General features: G+C 42.7%; 1 protein-coding gene across 1 annotated transcript; it reads right to left on the bottom strand.

Moving 5' to 3' along the window:
• Nucleotides 1–789: 789 nt before the first annotated feature.
• Nucleotides 790–17,896, bottom strand: LOC129346180 (keratin, type II cytoskeletal 5-like). The gene is made up of 9 exons (XM_055003488.1): nt 17,192–17,896; nt 12,239–12,453; nt 11,086–11,146; nt 10,124–10,219; nt 8,022–8,186; nt 7,226–7,351; nt 6,645–6,865; nt 5,435–5,469; nt 790–4,229 (listed from the first exon to the last, which is right to left on the bottom strand). Exons 1-9 carry the CDS (start codon nt 17,786–17,788, stop codon nt 3,856–3,858), a joined length of 1,890 nt encoding a protein of 629 aa, XP_054859463.1. The 5' UTR covers nt 17,789–17,896; the 3' UTR covers nt 790–3,855.
• Nucleotides 17,897–19,064: the final 1,168 nt, after the last annotated feature.

The following is a 19,064-nucleotide window of genomic DNA, read 5'->3' as shown; positions in this document are numbered from 1 at the left end:
GCAGGTTATAATGTTTATCTAGCATCCCTAGATCTAAGATTTGGCCTGAAGACTCAGGTTCTGTGGTTGATTAGTAGGGAAACAGGTTGAAGTCAAAGGGGCATCATCTAGTGTACTCGTGTGATGCTTCTTCTAAGACTTTCATTGCCTTTTTGTCAGAACTGGGTTCAGCAGGCATCACCTATAACTAATAGACTGAAGCAAAATTTTTGCAGCATGTGTTTTGCAGCGTCCCTTTCTTCCTAAAACATAAAACTTGCATGGGCTTGATTCTAAAAGCAGTCTCCCCTTTGGCTAGCACACAGCCAGCAACTATGAACACTTTTAACAAACATATCAATCTCTAGCAATTCATTGGTAATTGAGTTGAGCATTCTTCACTGTCTAATTTCTGCCTATCAAACCTCTGTTCAACAGGACTGGGGCAGGCAAGTTCTCCCTGCTCCTGCCTCTTGGTAACCCTGAGTGACAATGAGGATGTTGCCTAATTTATTGTATTCCCCGCCCCCCGCCCCCCCCCCCCCCCGGCTCCTGAAAGCCTGTTGCTCCCTCCCTTTGCCATCAGCAAATTCCGGCCACCCCAAACCCAATTATACACCTTGTTTACAGGTCAAAGTTAGCTGCACCTTTCAACAGGAAAAGCAAGTCCCTGGACGTTGTTCCTTCTTCACAGGGGAACTTTTCCTTTATTGCAGGAAGTATTTACCAGCCATCTGTGATTGGACCAACTCCTCCCCACACACACACACACACACACACACACAACAAAACACTTCAGCACAGCCAAAATTTCTACACAATGCAATTTTATTAAAGACACCGGAAATGTTAGAGTTCTCAAGAAGGTGGAAGCAATATACAAAGACCATTTAAACTTTACAATACCACCAGTGTAGGGAGAAAAAGGTGCTCCCATTTGCATGCACAAACTGAAGGAGCAGGTTAAGCAATAAACAGGACAGATGTAAGCTCACTCAGGGACTCATTCACTTTAAGTAAGACACACTGTTGAGGAACACTTCTTTTTTTAAAAAAAAATCCTTCTTGGCTATTGCAAGTAACAGACAAAATCACTCCAAAAAGTGGAAGGGAGGGGACGCAGTTGCCTTGTGTGGCCCCAATGAAATTGCTTTAGAAACGACTGACTCCCGTTAACACCTGTGATGGAGAACTCAAATATTCCTCCTCAAGATACTGCAAAAAGGAGGAAGTAAACATTGGAGAAAATGCAGTTTATGGTTGCATAATTCCAAAAAAAGACATGCGAAGGAACATATTCCCAAGACAAATGATAGCGCTGAAGATTATATGACCGGCGCATCATTATCCAGTGTAATAAGATCTGGTGCATTGTTGTCAAGGGAGTGTGCAGACACCCCCATTATCATTTCTGGTCATGCACAGTGGCAGAAACCTGTTTGACCACACTGGAACCAAAGAAATGTATGTATATAGCAAGGGCAATGATCATTCTGTCATAGCATCTTCAACGCCTTATTATAGATATACAATTGCTGTTGGGATTTGGTGGTTGCATTGAAAAAAAGGAACATTTTCACTGGTTCAATTATAATTCTCTTTACCTAAAGAATTCTGGGAATTGTATTTCAATGAGGGCAAGCCTACTGGTCTTCAGCACAGCAGAGAATTCTCAACGCCCGCGCCAAATTACAATTCCCAGGATTTGGGGGGGAAGCCATCACTGTGAAATTGATATAAAACTGACAATAGGCTATTAGTGTAGATATGCATTCGGTGTGTGCCTGAATGAAATATTTGGTATTGAAAATGATTATCTCAAGATGAATGGCTTTGGAATAAATTGATGTAAAATTTAAAAAAAAATCTTTTTAGAATTCTTTTATGTTCTACTGCCACACTCCAGAACAAACATTTCAAGGTTCAGTGAAAAATGTTCAGTCAAATGAGGGCTGCCAACCTTTTCTTTGGAAGGGCTCCTGTGCCTTTAAAAGGACTTTTCCCATCACTACATTATGATTTTGATAGGGGTGCCTTGAACATTTTGGCTAAATTCTCTGTAACTAAGGCCCCAGAGGAGAAGAAATGACCGGGCACCCTGCCTCATTTAAAAACTGGGATGGGGAAACAGGAGGCAGTATTTATGTGCAGGCTGAGAAAATGTAGCCCATGAGTAAAAGAGATAGAGGATGCCAGATTAATATTTTGTAACAGGCCTTCATCTCCTTTTCCTGACATAGGAGGTTCACACCCTGAGGATGAGTTCACATGTCACTTCAGGAACTCACAGGCTGATCTGTCCCCAGACTGGGCCCATTTTGTGAGGGAAACCCATGTCACAGAGCTAGGAGTGGTTGTCACAGTCCACAAACTGCAAAACCTTTTTTTGGTGTTGTTGCTATTGCCTTTCAAGATATCACTTTTAGCTGTAAAAATTGTCCTGAGGAACCTAGGAACTGACAAATTTGTCACAGTCTTTTATAAACAAGTGCTTACCTCATCACGTACTTGAAGATGATAGTGAAGCAATAATATACCTGAGCTGTGGTTTATATTCAGCCACCCTGAACTCCTGAAGAAACGTAAGTTTAAAACAGGGTAGGAATGGGTTACCATTTTAAATTGAAGCTGCATGGTTTTATTACTCTCATTTCTCTTTAGCTTCAATTAAGTACCCATCTTTTCCTGTTCTGGTGTGTTTGGGGTGTGTTTTGGTCCTTGTCTCAAAATGGGACCATCCAGTCCTGTTTTAAGGAGGAAACAACTGAGAACCTATAGAAAAAGATATTCTGGGACAAAATATGTGACTGTTTCTTGTACATCTACACAGCATAAAAAGCAACACAATGAAAGAAAGTTGCTCTATAACTAAAGTTACGCTCATTGTGATATCTAAGGGCCAAGCTACAAGTAACAAATGACACTTGAACGGCAAGTGGATTGAGTGGAAGGCAAGTGAACAGGGAGAAATACACTTGCCGTTCAAGTGTCATTCATCACTTGTAGCTTGGCCCTAAGAGTAAACTGGCTGGCTCCTCTGTGGATAATGAAAGCTGAGCAATGGGGCCACCCATGAACTAGATAGTGGTCTCTCTACCCATTCTGGAGATTCTCCAAGTATGCAAGGAAAAAAGACGACTTTGTCAAGTAAACAACAGAAAAAGAAATGGTTAAAAAACAGATTGAACAGGACAGAAAATGTTCCAGGAGGAATGGAATGTTTAGAATGGCCGAGTGTCAGCATAAGAAAAAATGGGGCAAAGGAGAGAGAATGAGAATGCGCAAGTCCCTGGAAGCATTAAGCAGCCTAGAGGGGGAGAGATAGGGGATAAAGTCCTCCCCCCACCCAGGGCCATTAGTTGGTTGGGATAGACAAATTAGTAGACTGCAGAGTAAAAGCAGCTCTCTTTTAGCTCTGCTGGTGAACACACGCCTTGAACAGGCATGGCATGGAGTGCCGTGTTTCCCGTGCCACTTCATAGCTTGTAGGTATGTGATCACACTCCCCATATATTTTTTAAAAAAATGACCTTCCCTGTAAACAAAAAACTAGCACGTCAAAAGAAGGTGAGGTGAAAAAAAATTCTCCTTAACATCCCAGTTTGGCATTTGCAAGGAGGTTATGGAGAAATATTCAAACACGTGCCCCCCTCCTCCTGCCCGATTTCATGCAAAAGTAGTATTGCAAGTTTCAGCTCTGAGGATAACATGAGGGAATGACAGGAAAACACGGCAGATGATATTTGCCTTTTCTTTCTTGCCTTTGTGGTTGAAGTGGGAAGTTTGTGGGAGATGATTACCAGCAATACATGTATTGTGAGAGGGAGGGATGTTTGTTTCATGAAGCAAGGAATGATGATTTAAAAAAAAAAAACCTTAACTGCTTATTCTCTTGCTTGATGTTGTGGATGAAACAAACTTCACACTTGAACTTCCCCCGCCATAGCCGCTACCACCTAGGCTTCCCGTACCACTTAGGCTGCCTCCACTATGTCGGCCGATTCCTCCTCCTCCAACACTGATGCGGCTATGTCCACCACCACCACCTCCAAGACTAAATCCACTTCCCCCTCCAATGCCATATCCACTTCCTCCTCCGACACCATATCCGCCGCCGCCTCCAACACCATATCCACTTCCTCCTCCGGCTCCATATCCGCCGCCGCCTCCGACACCATATCCACTTCCCCCGCCGATACCGTATCCGCTGCCGCCACCACCACCAATAGAACTGGAACTGCTGATCACAGCTGTTGGATTGAAAAATAGTATTAGATATTGTATATTTGTGGTTCCACTGTCTGTGGAATGTTGCCTTATTAATTAAACGAATGTATTCTCAAAGGGCCCAGAAAAACAACCTTCATTGTTGAGGTGGGAATTGTTTATAATATTTTGGAACAATAGGTGAAGAGGATTTTACAGGTTATAATAATAATAGTAGTAGTAGTAGTAGTAACATTAATAACATTCGATTTATATACCACCTTTCAGGACAACTTAATACCCACTCAGAGCAGATTACAAAATATGTTATTATTATCCCCACAACAATCACCCTGTGAGGTGGGTGGGGCTAAGAGAGCTCTGAGAAGCTGTGACTGACCCAAGATCACCCAGCTGGCTTCAAGCAGAGGAGTGGGAAATCAAACCCAGTTCTCCAGATTAGAGTCTCGCTGCTCTTAACCATACACCAAACTGGCTTTCATTTTTGTTTCTGTAATTGGGAGTATGAAATGTGTTATGATATATGGTGGTGGAGAGTGCCATCAAGTCCTAGCTGACTTATGGCAACCCCTAGTGGTGTTTTCAAAGCTAGAGACTAACAGAGGTGGTTTGCCATTGCCTGCCTTTGCAACCCTGGTCTTCGTTGGAGGTCTCCCACCCTATTCTAACCAAGGTCAACCCTGCTTAGCTTCTGAGGGCCAAGCTACACATGACGAATGACACTTGAACGGCAAGTGTATTTCTCCCTGTTCACTTGCCCTCCACTCAATCCACTTGCCATTCAAGTGTCGTTCGTCATGTGTAGCTTGGCCCTGAGATCTGACAAGATAGGGACCGTTTTCACACGGCTTACCTTGTTCCAAAAAAACAGCGAACTCTCGCATGAAATCTCACAAGACGCTGTTATCGCATCTTCTTGCGCGATAACAGCGTCTTCTCACGTGATTTCACGCGATAACAGCGTCTTCTCGCTCGATTTCACGCGATAACAGCGTCTTCTCGCGTGATTTCGTGCGAGATTTCGCTGTTTTCCGGAACAAGGTAAACTGTGTGGAAATGACCCAGGCTTGCCTAGGCTATCCAGGTCAAGGCATTATGATATAGATGTTATGTCATATTTCAAAAGAACAACTAATTTTAAAAGATTTTACGTTGCCCATCAAGCAAAAAGGCCCCAAACAAACAAAACCCTGGCCTCTCAATTAGTTTAATATTAAAATACACTTACAGATGTTGACAGGAGTTTGGCACTCCCCAGACATCCTAAGGAGAGAAAGAGTAACGACTTATTGAAAAGAACAATTCTTGCCAGGCGAGCATGTTGCCCTCTTTGGTATAGTTGTTGGCTTAACTAATAGGGGAAGTGAGTTTTATGTAAAATAACAATGCTTCAGTTCAAATCACATGCCTTCCTAAGAAAACTTGAAAAATATAGAACTACCAAAGTAAAAATGCAATTGGTTAAGAAACCAACTAACTCGCTGGAGGTGCATTTCAGAAAATACAATGACTTCTAGTATCTAGGGTCATTGCTTTGGTATGTGTTTGATTTGGGGCTTGTGTCTGGCTTTGTTTATATAACCCTGACTATACAGCAGAGTCAGACTACTATCTCATTAAGAGAGCTAACGTTTCTTAGAGTTGTATGGTGTGAGCAACATATGTCCTCCACTAGTATTTCAGATCCTAGGAGCCCCCTGGTTAGCCATTGAGGGTCATCTCAGCAGGCTTAAACAGACATGATGAAGATTGTGGCTAGCTGTCCCTCTGTGAAAGGCAAACACATTTATGTGCTCCTCTGATTTATATTAGGGCTGTGCAGGGATTTCAACCTCTGTTCAGTTTTGTTATTAATCTGCTAGCAACTGTGAATTTTGGAAATTATAGGGATTGACGGGTTGGTCTGAATTTTATCATAAACCCTGTCTTTTTTATAGTTTTGCATTTTTGATTATTTTGTGTTGTCTAAAAACTTATGAGCTGTACAGGTACACCTGTTAATAATTGGAAATGGAATTTGCTCTTTAAATCTCCTCCCTCCTTTTAAATCTCTAATCCGTGGCCTCGATCTAAATCACACCCTCACTCACACACACCTTGTCTTTTATAGATGGCTGCTCTGTTGGAGAACTGTCATCATATCTAATAGTGCCCTAAGACTAGTCTATCCCTTTCTGGCTGCAGCCTTCTTCTAGCACCTCTGTCCATAGAATGGATGCTATTACCCTTTCATCACTCTTGGTTCCCATCAGTAGATACCTAAATCTACCTACATTCTTGAATGGTGTTCTCCATGGTCCTTCCTCCATTACTGGGCTACATCATTCCTGGATGAAAGGGACAAACAACCCTATCCAAAAATCAAGGCCCCAAAAGGTACGGATCTTGTGCACTCCGCTCCATACTCAGCAAAGCGCGGGTGGTATCTCAGCTCCTACCTGCTCTCCTCTCCCTCCAGCAATGTTCTATAGGTGGCAATCTCAATGTCCAAAGCCAATTTCACATTCATCAGCTCCTGGTAATCACGCAGCAGGCGAGCCAGCTCATCCTTGCGGGTCTGTAGGGCAGTCTGGAGGTCGAGCAACTTTGTCCGAGCGTCTTTGAGTGCTAGCTCCCCACGCTGCTCAGATTCTGCTATAGAAGAATGTAGACCATTCACCTGAAATTGAAAAATATGAATGTCTTCTTTAGTTGTGGGTCATTAATCACATAGTTTGACCTTCTCACTCTAGCATAAACATAATTTTTTTCATTCAAAAAGACTGTTGGAATGGGATACAGAATGTGGGCCAGCTGATGTGTTATTCAAATAATGTGTGGTATCTACCAACATCTGTTTTGATAGCACAGGCCCCACTGAAATAGATTGATGACAGAATTTACTTTCTAGACCATGGGGTCCTTCTTCAACAAAATGGGCCATTATGCAATCGTTGGTTGCATTATGGTATGGAATTGTTCTCAGCCAATTAGTTGTGCCAAGAACAGTTCTGAGCTGCCTGAAAAAGACGTGTCTTACCGCTTTCTTCACAATTTCAATTTCAGCACGAAGTCTTTGGACAACCCGGCTCAATTCTGCAATCTCATCTTTGGTGGATTTCAGTTCATCCCCATGTTTGGAAGCTGTGCTTTGGAGTTCCTGGAACTGACAGCCATTAAGCAAAGAAACAAGTCAATGCATATACTTTAAACAAACTTTTCATGCTTTTTTAAAAAAAATCATAGGCTACATTTTGATTGGCTGGAGCATTTGAATAAAGTAGCTTGTTGCAACCCTCCTCTGACTGCTTAGGAATGAAGTGCTGTACTGTTTAGAAAAGTAGGAATTTGCTAAAGAAACATTGGCGATGAGGAGTGTTACTAAGGGAAAGATCTAGAGCCAATTCAATCTGAATGCAGATATCTTAAACTTTAATTTGAGAATTTAGAATTGTGATTTAAAAATATTTACTTATTTACTTAATTTATATCATACTTTTCTCCCCATAGGAGACCCAAACAGCTTACATTGTTCTCATCCATTTTATCCTTACCACAACTACAACAATTTCTACCTATGAAACCTGATACCCATTCTGTAACCCTGTATCTGGATTTCAGCTTCGAAACTACTTGCTGCCTTGCTTACACTCGACACATTTCAATTTGCAGTGAACCTGAAACTGTTGCTGAAGAGAGCCCTGAATTCCATTTTGAATTCCATAGTGAATTTTGAAATTCTTCAGGAATTTCACTGCCAGTTTCAAGGAAGTGTTTGCTTTGCAAACCTTGGTGAAATGTGTCTGTTCGACAAAGAAGAAGCCGTTCCTCCTCACCTTGCTTTGGTACCATGCTTCTGCTTCGGCTCTGCTTCTGTTGGCAATCTCTTCATACTGAGCTTTGACTTCAGTAATGATGCTATTCAGGTCCAGATCTCTGTTGTTGTCCATTTGAAGGATGACACTGGTGTCCTTGACTTGTGACTGTAATTGAGTAAGTTCCTGTAGGAACGTGGATTAGACCAGTTATCCATCTAGTCTAGTATTCTGTTTCACTCAATGGCCAACCAATTTGTCCTGGAGGGCCAACAAACATAGAGACCAACATCTTTCTTGATGTTGCCTTATAGCATTTGCTAGTTAGAGATTTACTGCCTTTGGATACAGAGGTTCCTTTTAGTCATTGTGGCTAATAGCTGTTGATGGACCTATTCTCCATGAATAATAATTAATAATAACATTTGATTTATATACCGCCCTATAGGACAACTTAATGCCAACTCAGAGCGGTTTACAAAGTATGTTATTATTATCCCCACAACAAAACACCCTGTGAGGTGGGTGGGGCTGAGAGAGCTCTGGAAGAGCTGTGACTAGCCCAAGGTCACCCAGATGGCTTCAAGTGGAGGAGTGGGGAATCAAACCTGGCTCTCCAGATTAGAGTCCTGCGCTCTTAACCACTACACGAAACTGGCTCTCATCTAATCCATCTAATCCCCTTATAAAGCTATCTATTTTAGGAATATCAAGTGAAAGACCTTTTTCTCAGTCTTAGCTTTTGTATCTTGTGATATTGAAGAAAGGAGAGGCATTAATCCATGCCAAGTCTATCCCCCCACCTTATTTTCCTCAGTTTTCTAGCGAATTTATTGAAACTACTTTGTAGTTTTTAAAATGTTGCACGGAAAATTCTCATTTATTTAAATCGTTTATACCCTGATTTTCTCTTATACAACAAAGATAAAAACAGTCAGTTACAATAATCATAAATCCAAAAAAACTGAACCAGCAAACCAGAAAAAAGAGGGACCTCAAAAGATCTTCTAAACAACTTATCCTTGCAGAACCTTCTACACAACATAAAAACAAGTGCCTTCCTAACATTTTTAGGAAGGCCATTCTATAGTGTGGGACCACCAGGCTTATTATCATCATTATCATTATCATTATCATTATCATTATCATTATCATTATCATTATCATTATCATTATCATTATCATTATCACAACAACAACATTCGATTTATATTCCACCCTTCAGAATGACTTAACACCCACTCAGGGCCAAGCTACAAGTGACGAATGACACTTGAACAGCAAGTGGATTGAGTGAAGCGCAAGTGAACAGGGAGAAATACACTTGCCGTTCAAGTGTCATTCGTCACTTGTAGCTTCGCCCTCAGAGCGGTTTACAAAGTATGTTATTATTATCCCCACAACAAAACACCCTGTGAGGTGGGTGGGGCTGAGAGCTCTAAAAGAGCTGTGACTGACGCAAGGTCACCCAGCTGGCTTCAAGTACAGGAGTGGGGAATCAAACCTGGTTCTCCAGATAAGAGTCCCGTGCTCTTAACCACTACACCAAACTGGCTGTCTGCAGAGGCAATTTTGACACATCTGCATCAGGGGATGGAGAGAAGATACTGGTTTCATTACATGCCCAGATAAAAATCAAGAAATACCATTAACTTCTATAGGAAAAGGTAGTGTGCTAGTCTTCAGGACATTGGTGCAGTGGTGAGATTATTTGTCCCTAGTCCCCACACTGGGTACCGGGGGCTCCACTAATAAGGATGTCATGGTGGGTACTAGCTGTCTTTATGAGCAGAGCATGTTGACATGAACTCTCCCAAGGATTTCTGCAGCTTGCAGCCTTTGCCTCACTCACCACCGGTACCACCCACCAGAATTATTTAAACTACTGTTCAAAGAACGAACAGCTTGAAAAAGAAAGGCTGCTTTGGGATGCTTTCTTCAATATAGCTATTTGACGAAGTGATGGTTCAAATGGTTGTGGGGCTGTCAGTGACCTTGAGGTTAATTTGGCTATCGACCGCTGGGTTTTGGCTTCCATGGAAATGCAGTTATTTGATGTCAGGACAGGAGGCGATGTAGGAATACATTGCCATGCAGAAATAAGAGGGTGAAAGCATCCTTACCGCATCAAAGAGTGCTCTTAAGAATTGGATGTGCTGAGTCAAGGAATCGGCCTTGGATCCCAGATCAATCTTGTGCATATAGGAACCGTCCACGTCCTTCAGAGGAAATATAAGATTACTTTTCTGGTCAGTATAAGCTACGTAGAAAAGGTTCTCGTGGAGTCTAGATTGAAATAAATCTGGCAATTGGATACAACTTGAGGTGTCCACTACAGGATATATGTGTGTGGTGCAGAATGAAAAAAAATGTCTGGAAATTGGCTGGGGTGGACATATCTTGAGATAAAGAACAAATATCAGTCTTAGGGAAGGGGGGGGAAGTGTTGCTCAAAATCCAATTGTACGATAAAAATCTAACCTTTTACAATTTAAACATCACACATTTTGAAATTTTCAATGAGAATTCTGAAAAATAAGTTAAATTGTAGATGTTTAATTTTTCATTTAAGTTCTAAGCCTAATTAATGTGTCAGATACTACTGTTGCTGTCAGAAAATGAAGACAGCCAACATTTGTTTGATGATATTCTTTTTAGTGAACATTGACAGTCAAGGGTCTGCTGGTATTTTCTGATGAATGTTGGCATCCTCTTATCTCAGACATTCACAACTGCATTTTTGTAGCACAGCGGACACATATTTGGGATCCCAAGGGCATACACAGTAATCACTGTGTGCCTTCAAGTCACAACGGACTCACGGTGACCCAAAGACCATGGGGTTTTCATGGCAACAGATGAGCAGAGGTGGTTTGCCATTACCTTCCTCTGTACAAAAACCCTGTTCTTCCTTAGTGATTTCCCAACCAAATACTGACCATGGCTTGACCCTGCTTAACTGCCAAGCTCTGGAAATTGGGCTAGTCAGGGATACTAGGGCTGCTACAGTGTATGCGTATCTATCATCCAAAGTAAGAATGAGAATTCTTATTCAAAGTAAGAATGAGAATTCAAGACCACTCACCTTTTTGAGCACCACAAAGTCATTCTCACAAGCTGTACGTTTGTTAATTTCATCCTCGTATCTGTTAGAAGGATTATTGTTATTATCACTATTACTGTTGTTTTTGTCATCATCACCATCATCAACAGATTCCAACACATAGGGCTGGATCCCATCGAAAACATGTGCCTGTGTAAGGGGGAGGGGTGATTTTCACCAGTCGTCCCACACACACACCGTGGCAGGTCTTCAGTTCCCTTTCATGCTGTTCTGGGAAGACTCCAGTCCCCCAAAAGCAGCATTTCAAGGGGAATTTCAGGCTGTAGTGGCAGAGGAAACATAGCGTAGACATCCTTCTGTATGTGTAATTTAGAAGGTATCCAACCCATAATGTGCTCTTCCATTTTCATTGTGTGTCTTCCATCAGTCTACTGAGGTAGGCCAGACTGGAAGACAGTGATGGACTCAAGCCCCTGAAAGAGGTGCTATCAACAATCGCACTGGCTAATCAGCTTCTCATGAAGTGATGAGACACTAAATTAATAACAACAGCAAAACTGGTGTAGTCCCATCTTATGCATGTTTAGATGAACTTTCAAGAAGCCTGGCATGATAGCTTTTGTGCCTAGGGCAACCCTAGTTGTAAGGGCGAAAATGGTGACACAGCAGGAAATTCAGAATTTATGAACATGTTATTTGAAACCACTGCTGCAGTAAATTTTAATGCCATAGAGTCCACATTCCAAAGCAGCCATTTTCTGCAGGGGAATTGATAACTGTATTCTGGAGATCAGTTGTAATTCCAGGAGATCTCCAGGTCCTACCTGTAGATTGGTTCCCATAGGAAAAAAGAGTTGGAGAGGTGAATAAGGGGACAGAAAATACTGAGAAATAAGTTGGGGTATTATGCTACATATTGACTATCCCAGTGTATGATCGTGGTATAAGGAACATATTGAAACTTTTATCTTTATTTGCTGTGACTTCCAGCTGTACATTTTCTATTACTTTTAAAGCTTTTTAAATTTTTTTAAAAAAGTAGATACTGAAAAGAAACTGAGGTAGAATTTAACAATAACTGGGAAAGTGGGCCACAAAAATGGAAGTGTTTGTGTTTGAAACCCAGCTACCTAATCCCAAAAACAATCATAGAGGTTCTTTATATTTCACGTACTTGTTCTTGAAATCTTCGACAAGCTCTTGTGTGTTCTTCAGTTCAATATCCAGGTGGTTTTTATCGGTGATTAGACTTTCCAGCTGCCGTCGGAGGGAGTCAATGTACGCTTCAAAGAGGGGTTCAAGATTGTCTCTCAGAGCCGGCGTGCCCTGCTGGTACAGCAAGTCCCATTTGGTCTCCAGCACTTTGTTCTGTTGCTCGAGGAATCGTACCTAAACCACAACCAGAGAAGGGGCAAAGAAAGAGAACAGATATTCGGTATAGATTTTCCTTCATGAACCAAGACAGAGTTATATCATACATGCAGGTGCTCATCATAATATGGAAAGACCATGAGGATAATTGGCTTAAAAATGATCAAAATGAGTGGTCCCCCATGTGAATTCAGAGGAGGATGGGTCCCGTGATGCCATGGGTGCCCCTGCACCTTTGGTTTGATTCACAGGACATGAATACCAGGAGAGGTACAGGGCCAAGCTACACATGACGAATGGCACTTGAACGGCAAGTGGATTGAGTGGAGGGCAAGTGAACAGGGAGAAATACACTTGCCGTTCAAGTGTCATTCGTCATGTGTAGCTTGGCCCTCAGTATCATAAAGCTTGCTGGTGAGGTTACCATCAGTGCAATCCTAAGAAGAATTACTCCAGTCTAAGCCCATTAAAACCAATAGACACAGGGCCAAGCTACAAGTGACAAATGACACTTGAACGGCAAGTGGATTGAGTGGAGGGCAAGTGAACAGGGCAAAATACACTTGCCGTTCAAGTGTCATTCGTCACTTGTAGCTTGGCCCTCAGATTCTTAGGGCCAAGCTACACATGACGAATGACACTTGAACGGCAAGTGGATTGAGTGGAGGGCAAGTGAACAGGGAGAAATACACTTGCCGTTCAAGTGTCATTCGTCATGTGTAGCTTGGCCCACAGTCTCATCTCTGAACCATCGTTACCCTGCTACATTAAAAAAAAATTAGAAATGAAATGAAATTGAATGAAATATGCAGGAGTGTTCGGTATTTATGAAACTAGTGTGGTGTTGTAGAGTGTCAGATTAGGCTTTGGAAGGCCCAGTTTCAAATCTCCACTCTGCCACAAAAGCTTGCTGGGTGATCTTGAGCCAGTCACAGATTCTCAGGGCCAAGCTACAAGTGACGAATGACACTTGAACGGCAAGTGGATCGAGTGGAGCACAAGTGAACAGGAAGAAATACACTTGCCGTTCAAGTGTCATTTGTCACTTGTAACTTGGCCCTCAGTCTAACCTACCTGACAGGGTTGTTGTGAGGATAAAATGGAGGAGAGCAAAACAATGTAAGCAGGGAAGAAAGGGCAGAGTATAAATGAAATATATAAATAAATAAAAGCAATATTTTTAAAATGAAATTTTAATTTAATGTCAACTATTAAAATTTGATTTCTAGGGACAGTTAAAGTATCCTAAGCCATAGAGGTCAAGTTAATAACTTGATGACAGTGAATATTAAATTAGCAAATTTAATTTACAGAATGTTTTTCAAAAATACAACATCAGTTCCTGGAAATGATGAAGAAAAAATTGCTTTGGAAGTATATAAATGAAAGTCCCAGAGGTCCCTTGAGGTAGCCATGACTGTACTTCTTAAGGCCTGGTTGTTGTATTTGTACACAAACTCTGAGGGCCAAGCTACACATGACGAATGACACTTGAATGGCAAGTGTATTTCTCCCTGTTCACTTGCCCTCCACTCAATCCACTTGCCGTTCAAGTGTCATTCGTCATGTGTAGCTTGGCCCTGAGATAGATTTGGGGAACTGGGTGCATTTTCAGTTCTTCTAACTGAAAGCCGAGAGCCAATTTTCTTTGCATTTCCAAGGCTGTGAAAGTTCTCATCTTGGCCATAGAGCATGCCCTGGGAGAATACATAATGCAAGTTTTAAAACTGTGGGAACTTCATGCAGAGCTGAACTCTGAAGACTGGCTAGGTGACTTTGGCCAAGAAAGTGTGAGTCTCACAGCGTCAGCACCTTCATGTATGAAACGAGAAGTACAGCAATTAAGAAAACTAGCCTAAAGCTTTGTATGAAGAAGGGAAAGATATAAATATTTTTTTAAGCTTGGCACAAATATAGATTGCCAGATGATTGCTTCATTTCTTGAATTCTTGGTTGCCTAGTGGCAAGCAGAAGACCTCCTCCAAGTAGCTGGAACACTACTACATTTGAAGGGCCAAGCTACACATGACGAAAGACACTTGAACGGCAAGTGGATTGAGTGGAGGGCAAGTGAACAGGGAGAAATACACTTGCCATTCAAGTGTCATTCGTCATGTGTAGCTTGGCCCGAAGAAGACCTTAATGGGCGTGGGGGGGGGGTGATTCTGCTAGAAAGAGTGAGAAATTCTAGCTGTTAATTAGCACAAACACCCAGAAAGGGTGAAAGCTTTATTGTATTCCCAGTGGAGACCAATTTTAGATGTTATCTGTGGTGGAAGAACAAGACGTGCAAGTTCTCTAGCCTTCCTCCTTTTCCAAAGGCATAAAGCACAGCCTTTGTATCTCCCCAGTTCCAAAATACAAACTTCTTGGAGTGGTAGGGCCAAGCTACACATGACGAATGACACTTGAACGGCAAGTGTATTCCTCCCTGTTCACTTGCCCTCCACTCAATCCACTTGCCGTTCAAGTGTCATTCGTCATGTGTAGCTTGGCCCTTAGATGCTTGGGTGTGGAAACCTTTCCAGGACCCGAAGGGGGGCCCAACCCAGGCTTCAAGCCTGTTACGATGATACTGCCCCTTTATGTCATTTCAGAAATGATGCTTCACTTTCACTTTTTATGAGATTGTATATATGAGGGATGACCCAGAGAAACAACGCATGTGTCCTAATTATATCATGTCATCAGCATTCTAACCCACACACCCTTTTTGCTTTTAAAATCGGACCTCTTCTCTTTCATTTCTATTTTAGAAGGCCTCTGCCAATCAGGCAAAGTGATGCTGTGAGAGACGAACTAGTGGTTCAACTCAGTACGCTATGGGCCAAGCTACATGTGACGAATGACACTGGAATGGCAAGTGTATTTCTCCCTGTTCACTTGCCCTCCTCTCAATCCACTTGCCGTTCAAGTGTCATTCGTCATGTGTAGCTTGGCCCTAACTCTCCAACCACTATACAACACTGTCTGTCTGGGAAGTTTTCATCGTAGGCAAAAAGGGCCAGGTTCAGTTCCCAGTAAAAGGGCTCTCATGCAGCAGACAGAGGAAGGACCTGTGTGTGAGAAATGGCAGTGAAGAGCCTCTGGGCCAAGCTACAAGTGACGAACGACACTTGAACGGCAAGTGTATTTCTCCCTGTTCACTTGCCCTCCTCTCAATCCACTTGCCGTTCAAGTGTCATTTGTCACTTGTAGCTTGGCCCTCTGTCAGTAACACTAATCAATGCTCTCTTAGGTAGACTTGGTACAAGATAGCTTCGTATATTCATATACAGAAAAAAAAAATAGCTGTGCCTATGTGAAGGCTGCGTATTAAATATCCAAAGGGAACAAACCACCCAGGGATAAAGAGAAAAATTACCCCCAAATTACTGTCCAATGAATAAGACTTTTATATAAAGTGCAAGTGTGCTCAAAAGTATACAATAAAAGCAAAATGACTATTCATCATGACAGTGCAAACTCTCTCTCTCTCTCTCTCTCTCTCTCTCTCTCTCTCTCTCTCTCTCTCTCTCTCTCTCATTCTGTACCTGCTGACTGAGGGCCAAGCTACACATGACGGATGACACTTGAACGGCAAGTGTATTTCTCCCTGTTCACTTGCCCTCTACTCAATCCACTTGCCGTTCAAGTGTCATTCGTCATGTGTAGCTTGGCCCTGAGAATTCACACATCTGATGAACTGAGTTCTAGCCCACAAAAGCTTATGCTTCAATAATGTCCGGGTAGTCTGTTACACCAGAGATCCTTGTGTTTTTCCCTCAATAGGCTAATAAGGTTACCTCGCTGGATTTAATTTGCATAGGAAGAGCATAGGCTGGTGTTGAACTTGCCAGCAAAGTCCCTTGTTACACAAGAACAGGAGTATTTCGATGTCAGAATAACAGTTCATTTTAAAGGGGTCGCCTTATATTGAGTCACACCAACAGATAATTCCGCTGAGTATCCATTCATGATTTTGGAGCACCTCAAAACTTTTCTAGACCTCGTTCTAGAGATGCTGTAGACAGGACATGAGACATTCCCCACGTGTTGTACAACTGAACACAACAAAAAAGATTCACACTGCCCTTAGATCATTCTCCAGACATATCAGCCCTACCAAGTCTTAGAATCAGTTCTTTAAACTCCTGCAACCAATGTTATATAACCTACAAGCTGCTGTTGCTGAGTACCTGAACGTAAAAACCATCATACCCAAGGTCCTTGGAGCTAAGGCGCCCAAAGGAACGTAAACCAGTTATAGCAGCTTAGAGATCCCCCTCTAAATTATGCTTGGCCTTGTGACACAATCTCTTTCTAAGCTTGATAAGGTCAAATTATTTTTTCTCCTTTGTGCACATTTGAAATGGTAAAAATGATATAGAAGGGGACAAACCCATCATTTCATCCATGCAGAATAACCTGTACCTATAACATTCTTGGCAGGTGCTTGTACAATCTGGTTTTGACAGCCTCTAAAGGAAGTCACCGTATTCCAGTCATGAAGTACCCTCACAGTTAAGAGTTTTTTCCTAATCTTTAACACATCTCTGCCTTCTAGTGGTTGAAAACCAGTGTCAATGACCTAAATTCCATTGTGAAATGATGCTGCCCTTCCTATGGTGAAAGAAGAAAAGATAATCTATGTAGTACACTGAAATGAAACATCTCAAAGCACTGCTGTAGAATACAAAGTCTTCTTCATTGACTATTTTTAAGTATCATAAAATTGTGACTTTCTCCCTCTTCTCATTCCACCCCTCCATCTCACCTTGTCAATGAAGGTAGCAAATTTGTTGTTGAGGGTCTTGATCTGTTCTCTTTCTTGCACCCGAACTCTCTGGAGCTCAGGATCGACTTCCATGTGTAGCGGAGTAAGTAGATTCTTGTTAACAATGACATTGTGGATGCGCCCAGGCGGTGCATAGGGCCCAGGTCCTGAAATGGCAAATCCTCCAACACCAAAGCCCCCCGGGCCTGTGCCGCCGCCAAGGCCTGCACCACCTCCAAATCCCACACCACCACCAAGGCCTACGCCACTGCCAAAGCCACCACCACCGCCACCGAAACCTCCATAATTTGCAGCACTAATGCTGCTGAACCCTAGACCACCACCAGCCAAGCCTCTTCCACCAAAGCCCCCTCCCAAGTGACCTCCACCGGCACCAGAAACTAGGCCCAGAGATATCCTCTTGCTTCCACCAAGGCTGTAGAGACTCCTGCTGCCAAAGCCACCAACGAACGTTCCCGCTCCTCCAATGGGAACGAGGGATGTTGAACCACTGCTTGCTCTGAAGCCACTGCCAGAAACGGAATAGCCCCTTCTTCCACCCGTTGACACCGATCGGGAGCTGAACTGCCGGTTCATTGTGGCACCGTAGGAAGAGTAGAGAGGACGGCAAGGTTGTGAAGCAGGAAGAGAAGAGCTGCCTGAGAGAGGAGACGGAGAGCCCCCTGTGCTGTGGGAGTGGGAGATTTCTCCTTATATGTGTTTGAAGAGTTGGGCTTGGTTGCCTGGGAATGGAACGATTAAGACAGAATATTCATTATGGGCTTGGCTTGCCTTCAAGCAATGAGTTCTGTACTAACGGCTCAACACACCAAACGCAAACACACCTACCAGGTAGATTTCATTTGTCGAAATTGCTTGCTCTGCAATACTCGCCTGCCTGCATCTCTTTCAAGTTAACCGCTACCTGGTTTGTGGTCTTCAAAGAGCTTTAAGCTATGGTACAGAGAGCAGATAATACAAGGGATGCCTATCAAGGATGCTGTCTTCTGTAACGCTTAGGAGAGTCGCACTGAGAAATCTAAGTGCAAGTCCTAACAAACCGTGCTCTGCAGAAGAGGTGATTTGATATGTGATACCCCTGATGAGCTCTGGAGAACATGAGAGGTGAAAGGGTGGAGAGGCGGAATGGTTAATGCAGTTGCAGAAATGGCACAGCCAGGGGAAAAGATCTAAAGGAGGGAATTCCAGTGTTGTTGGTTCCCTTTTATATTGATGTTCTATGAAATCATGGAACCTTGACAAGAGGTACAGATGGAGCCATTTGAGAGCCAAGCTACAAGTGATGGATTACACTTGCCTGGCAAGTGAACAGACTCAGGGCCAAGCTACACATGACAAATGACACTTGAACGGCAAGTGGATTGAGTGGAGGGCAAGTGAACAGGGAGAAATACACTTGCCGTTCAAGTGTCATTCGTCATGTGTAGCTTGGCCCTCACGTGTATTCCTCCCTGTTCACTTGCCATTCACTTGCGCTCCCAGAGAGCAAGTGAATGGCAAGTGAACAGGGAGGAATACACATGAGTCTGTTCACTTGCTAGGCAAGTGTAATTCGTCACTTGTAGCTTGACTCTGAGGGCCAAGCTACACATGACGAATGACACTTGAACGGCAAGTGGATTGAGTGGAGGGCAAGTGAACAGGGAGAAATACACTTGCCGTTCAAGTGTCATTCGTCATGTGTAGCTTGGCCCTGAGTAACAACCTATTGATGGTGTTTTTCTTCATGGTGCCAAGTTGTTGGTCCTTTGCTGCTTATTAGTTGCACCACATTACAATCGGACATATTTTGGTTTAATACTATTTTTAACAGCAAGGTCTGCTGCTTCAAAAGGAGGCTATTTTTAATGTA

Source organism: Eublepharis macularius, chromosome 19 (assembly GCF_028583425.1).
Source record: "Eublepharis macularius isolate TG4126 chromosome 19, MPM_Emac_v1.0, whole genome shotgun sequence".
Lineage (NCBI taxonomy): Eukaryota > Metazoa > Chordata > Lepidosauria > Squamata > Eublepharidae > Eublepharis > Eublepharis macularius.
The sequence above is the reverse complement of the archived record's forward strand: the minus strand, read 5'-3'. Positions and strand labels throughout refer to the sequence as shown.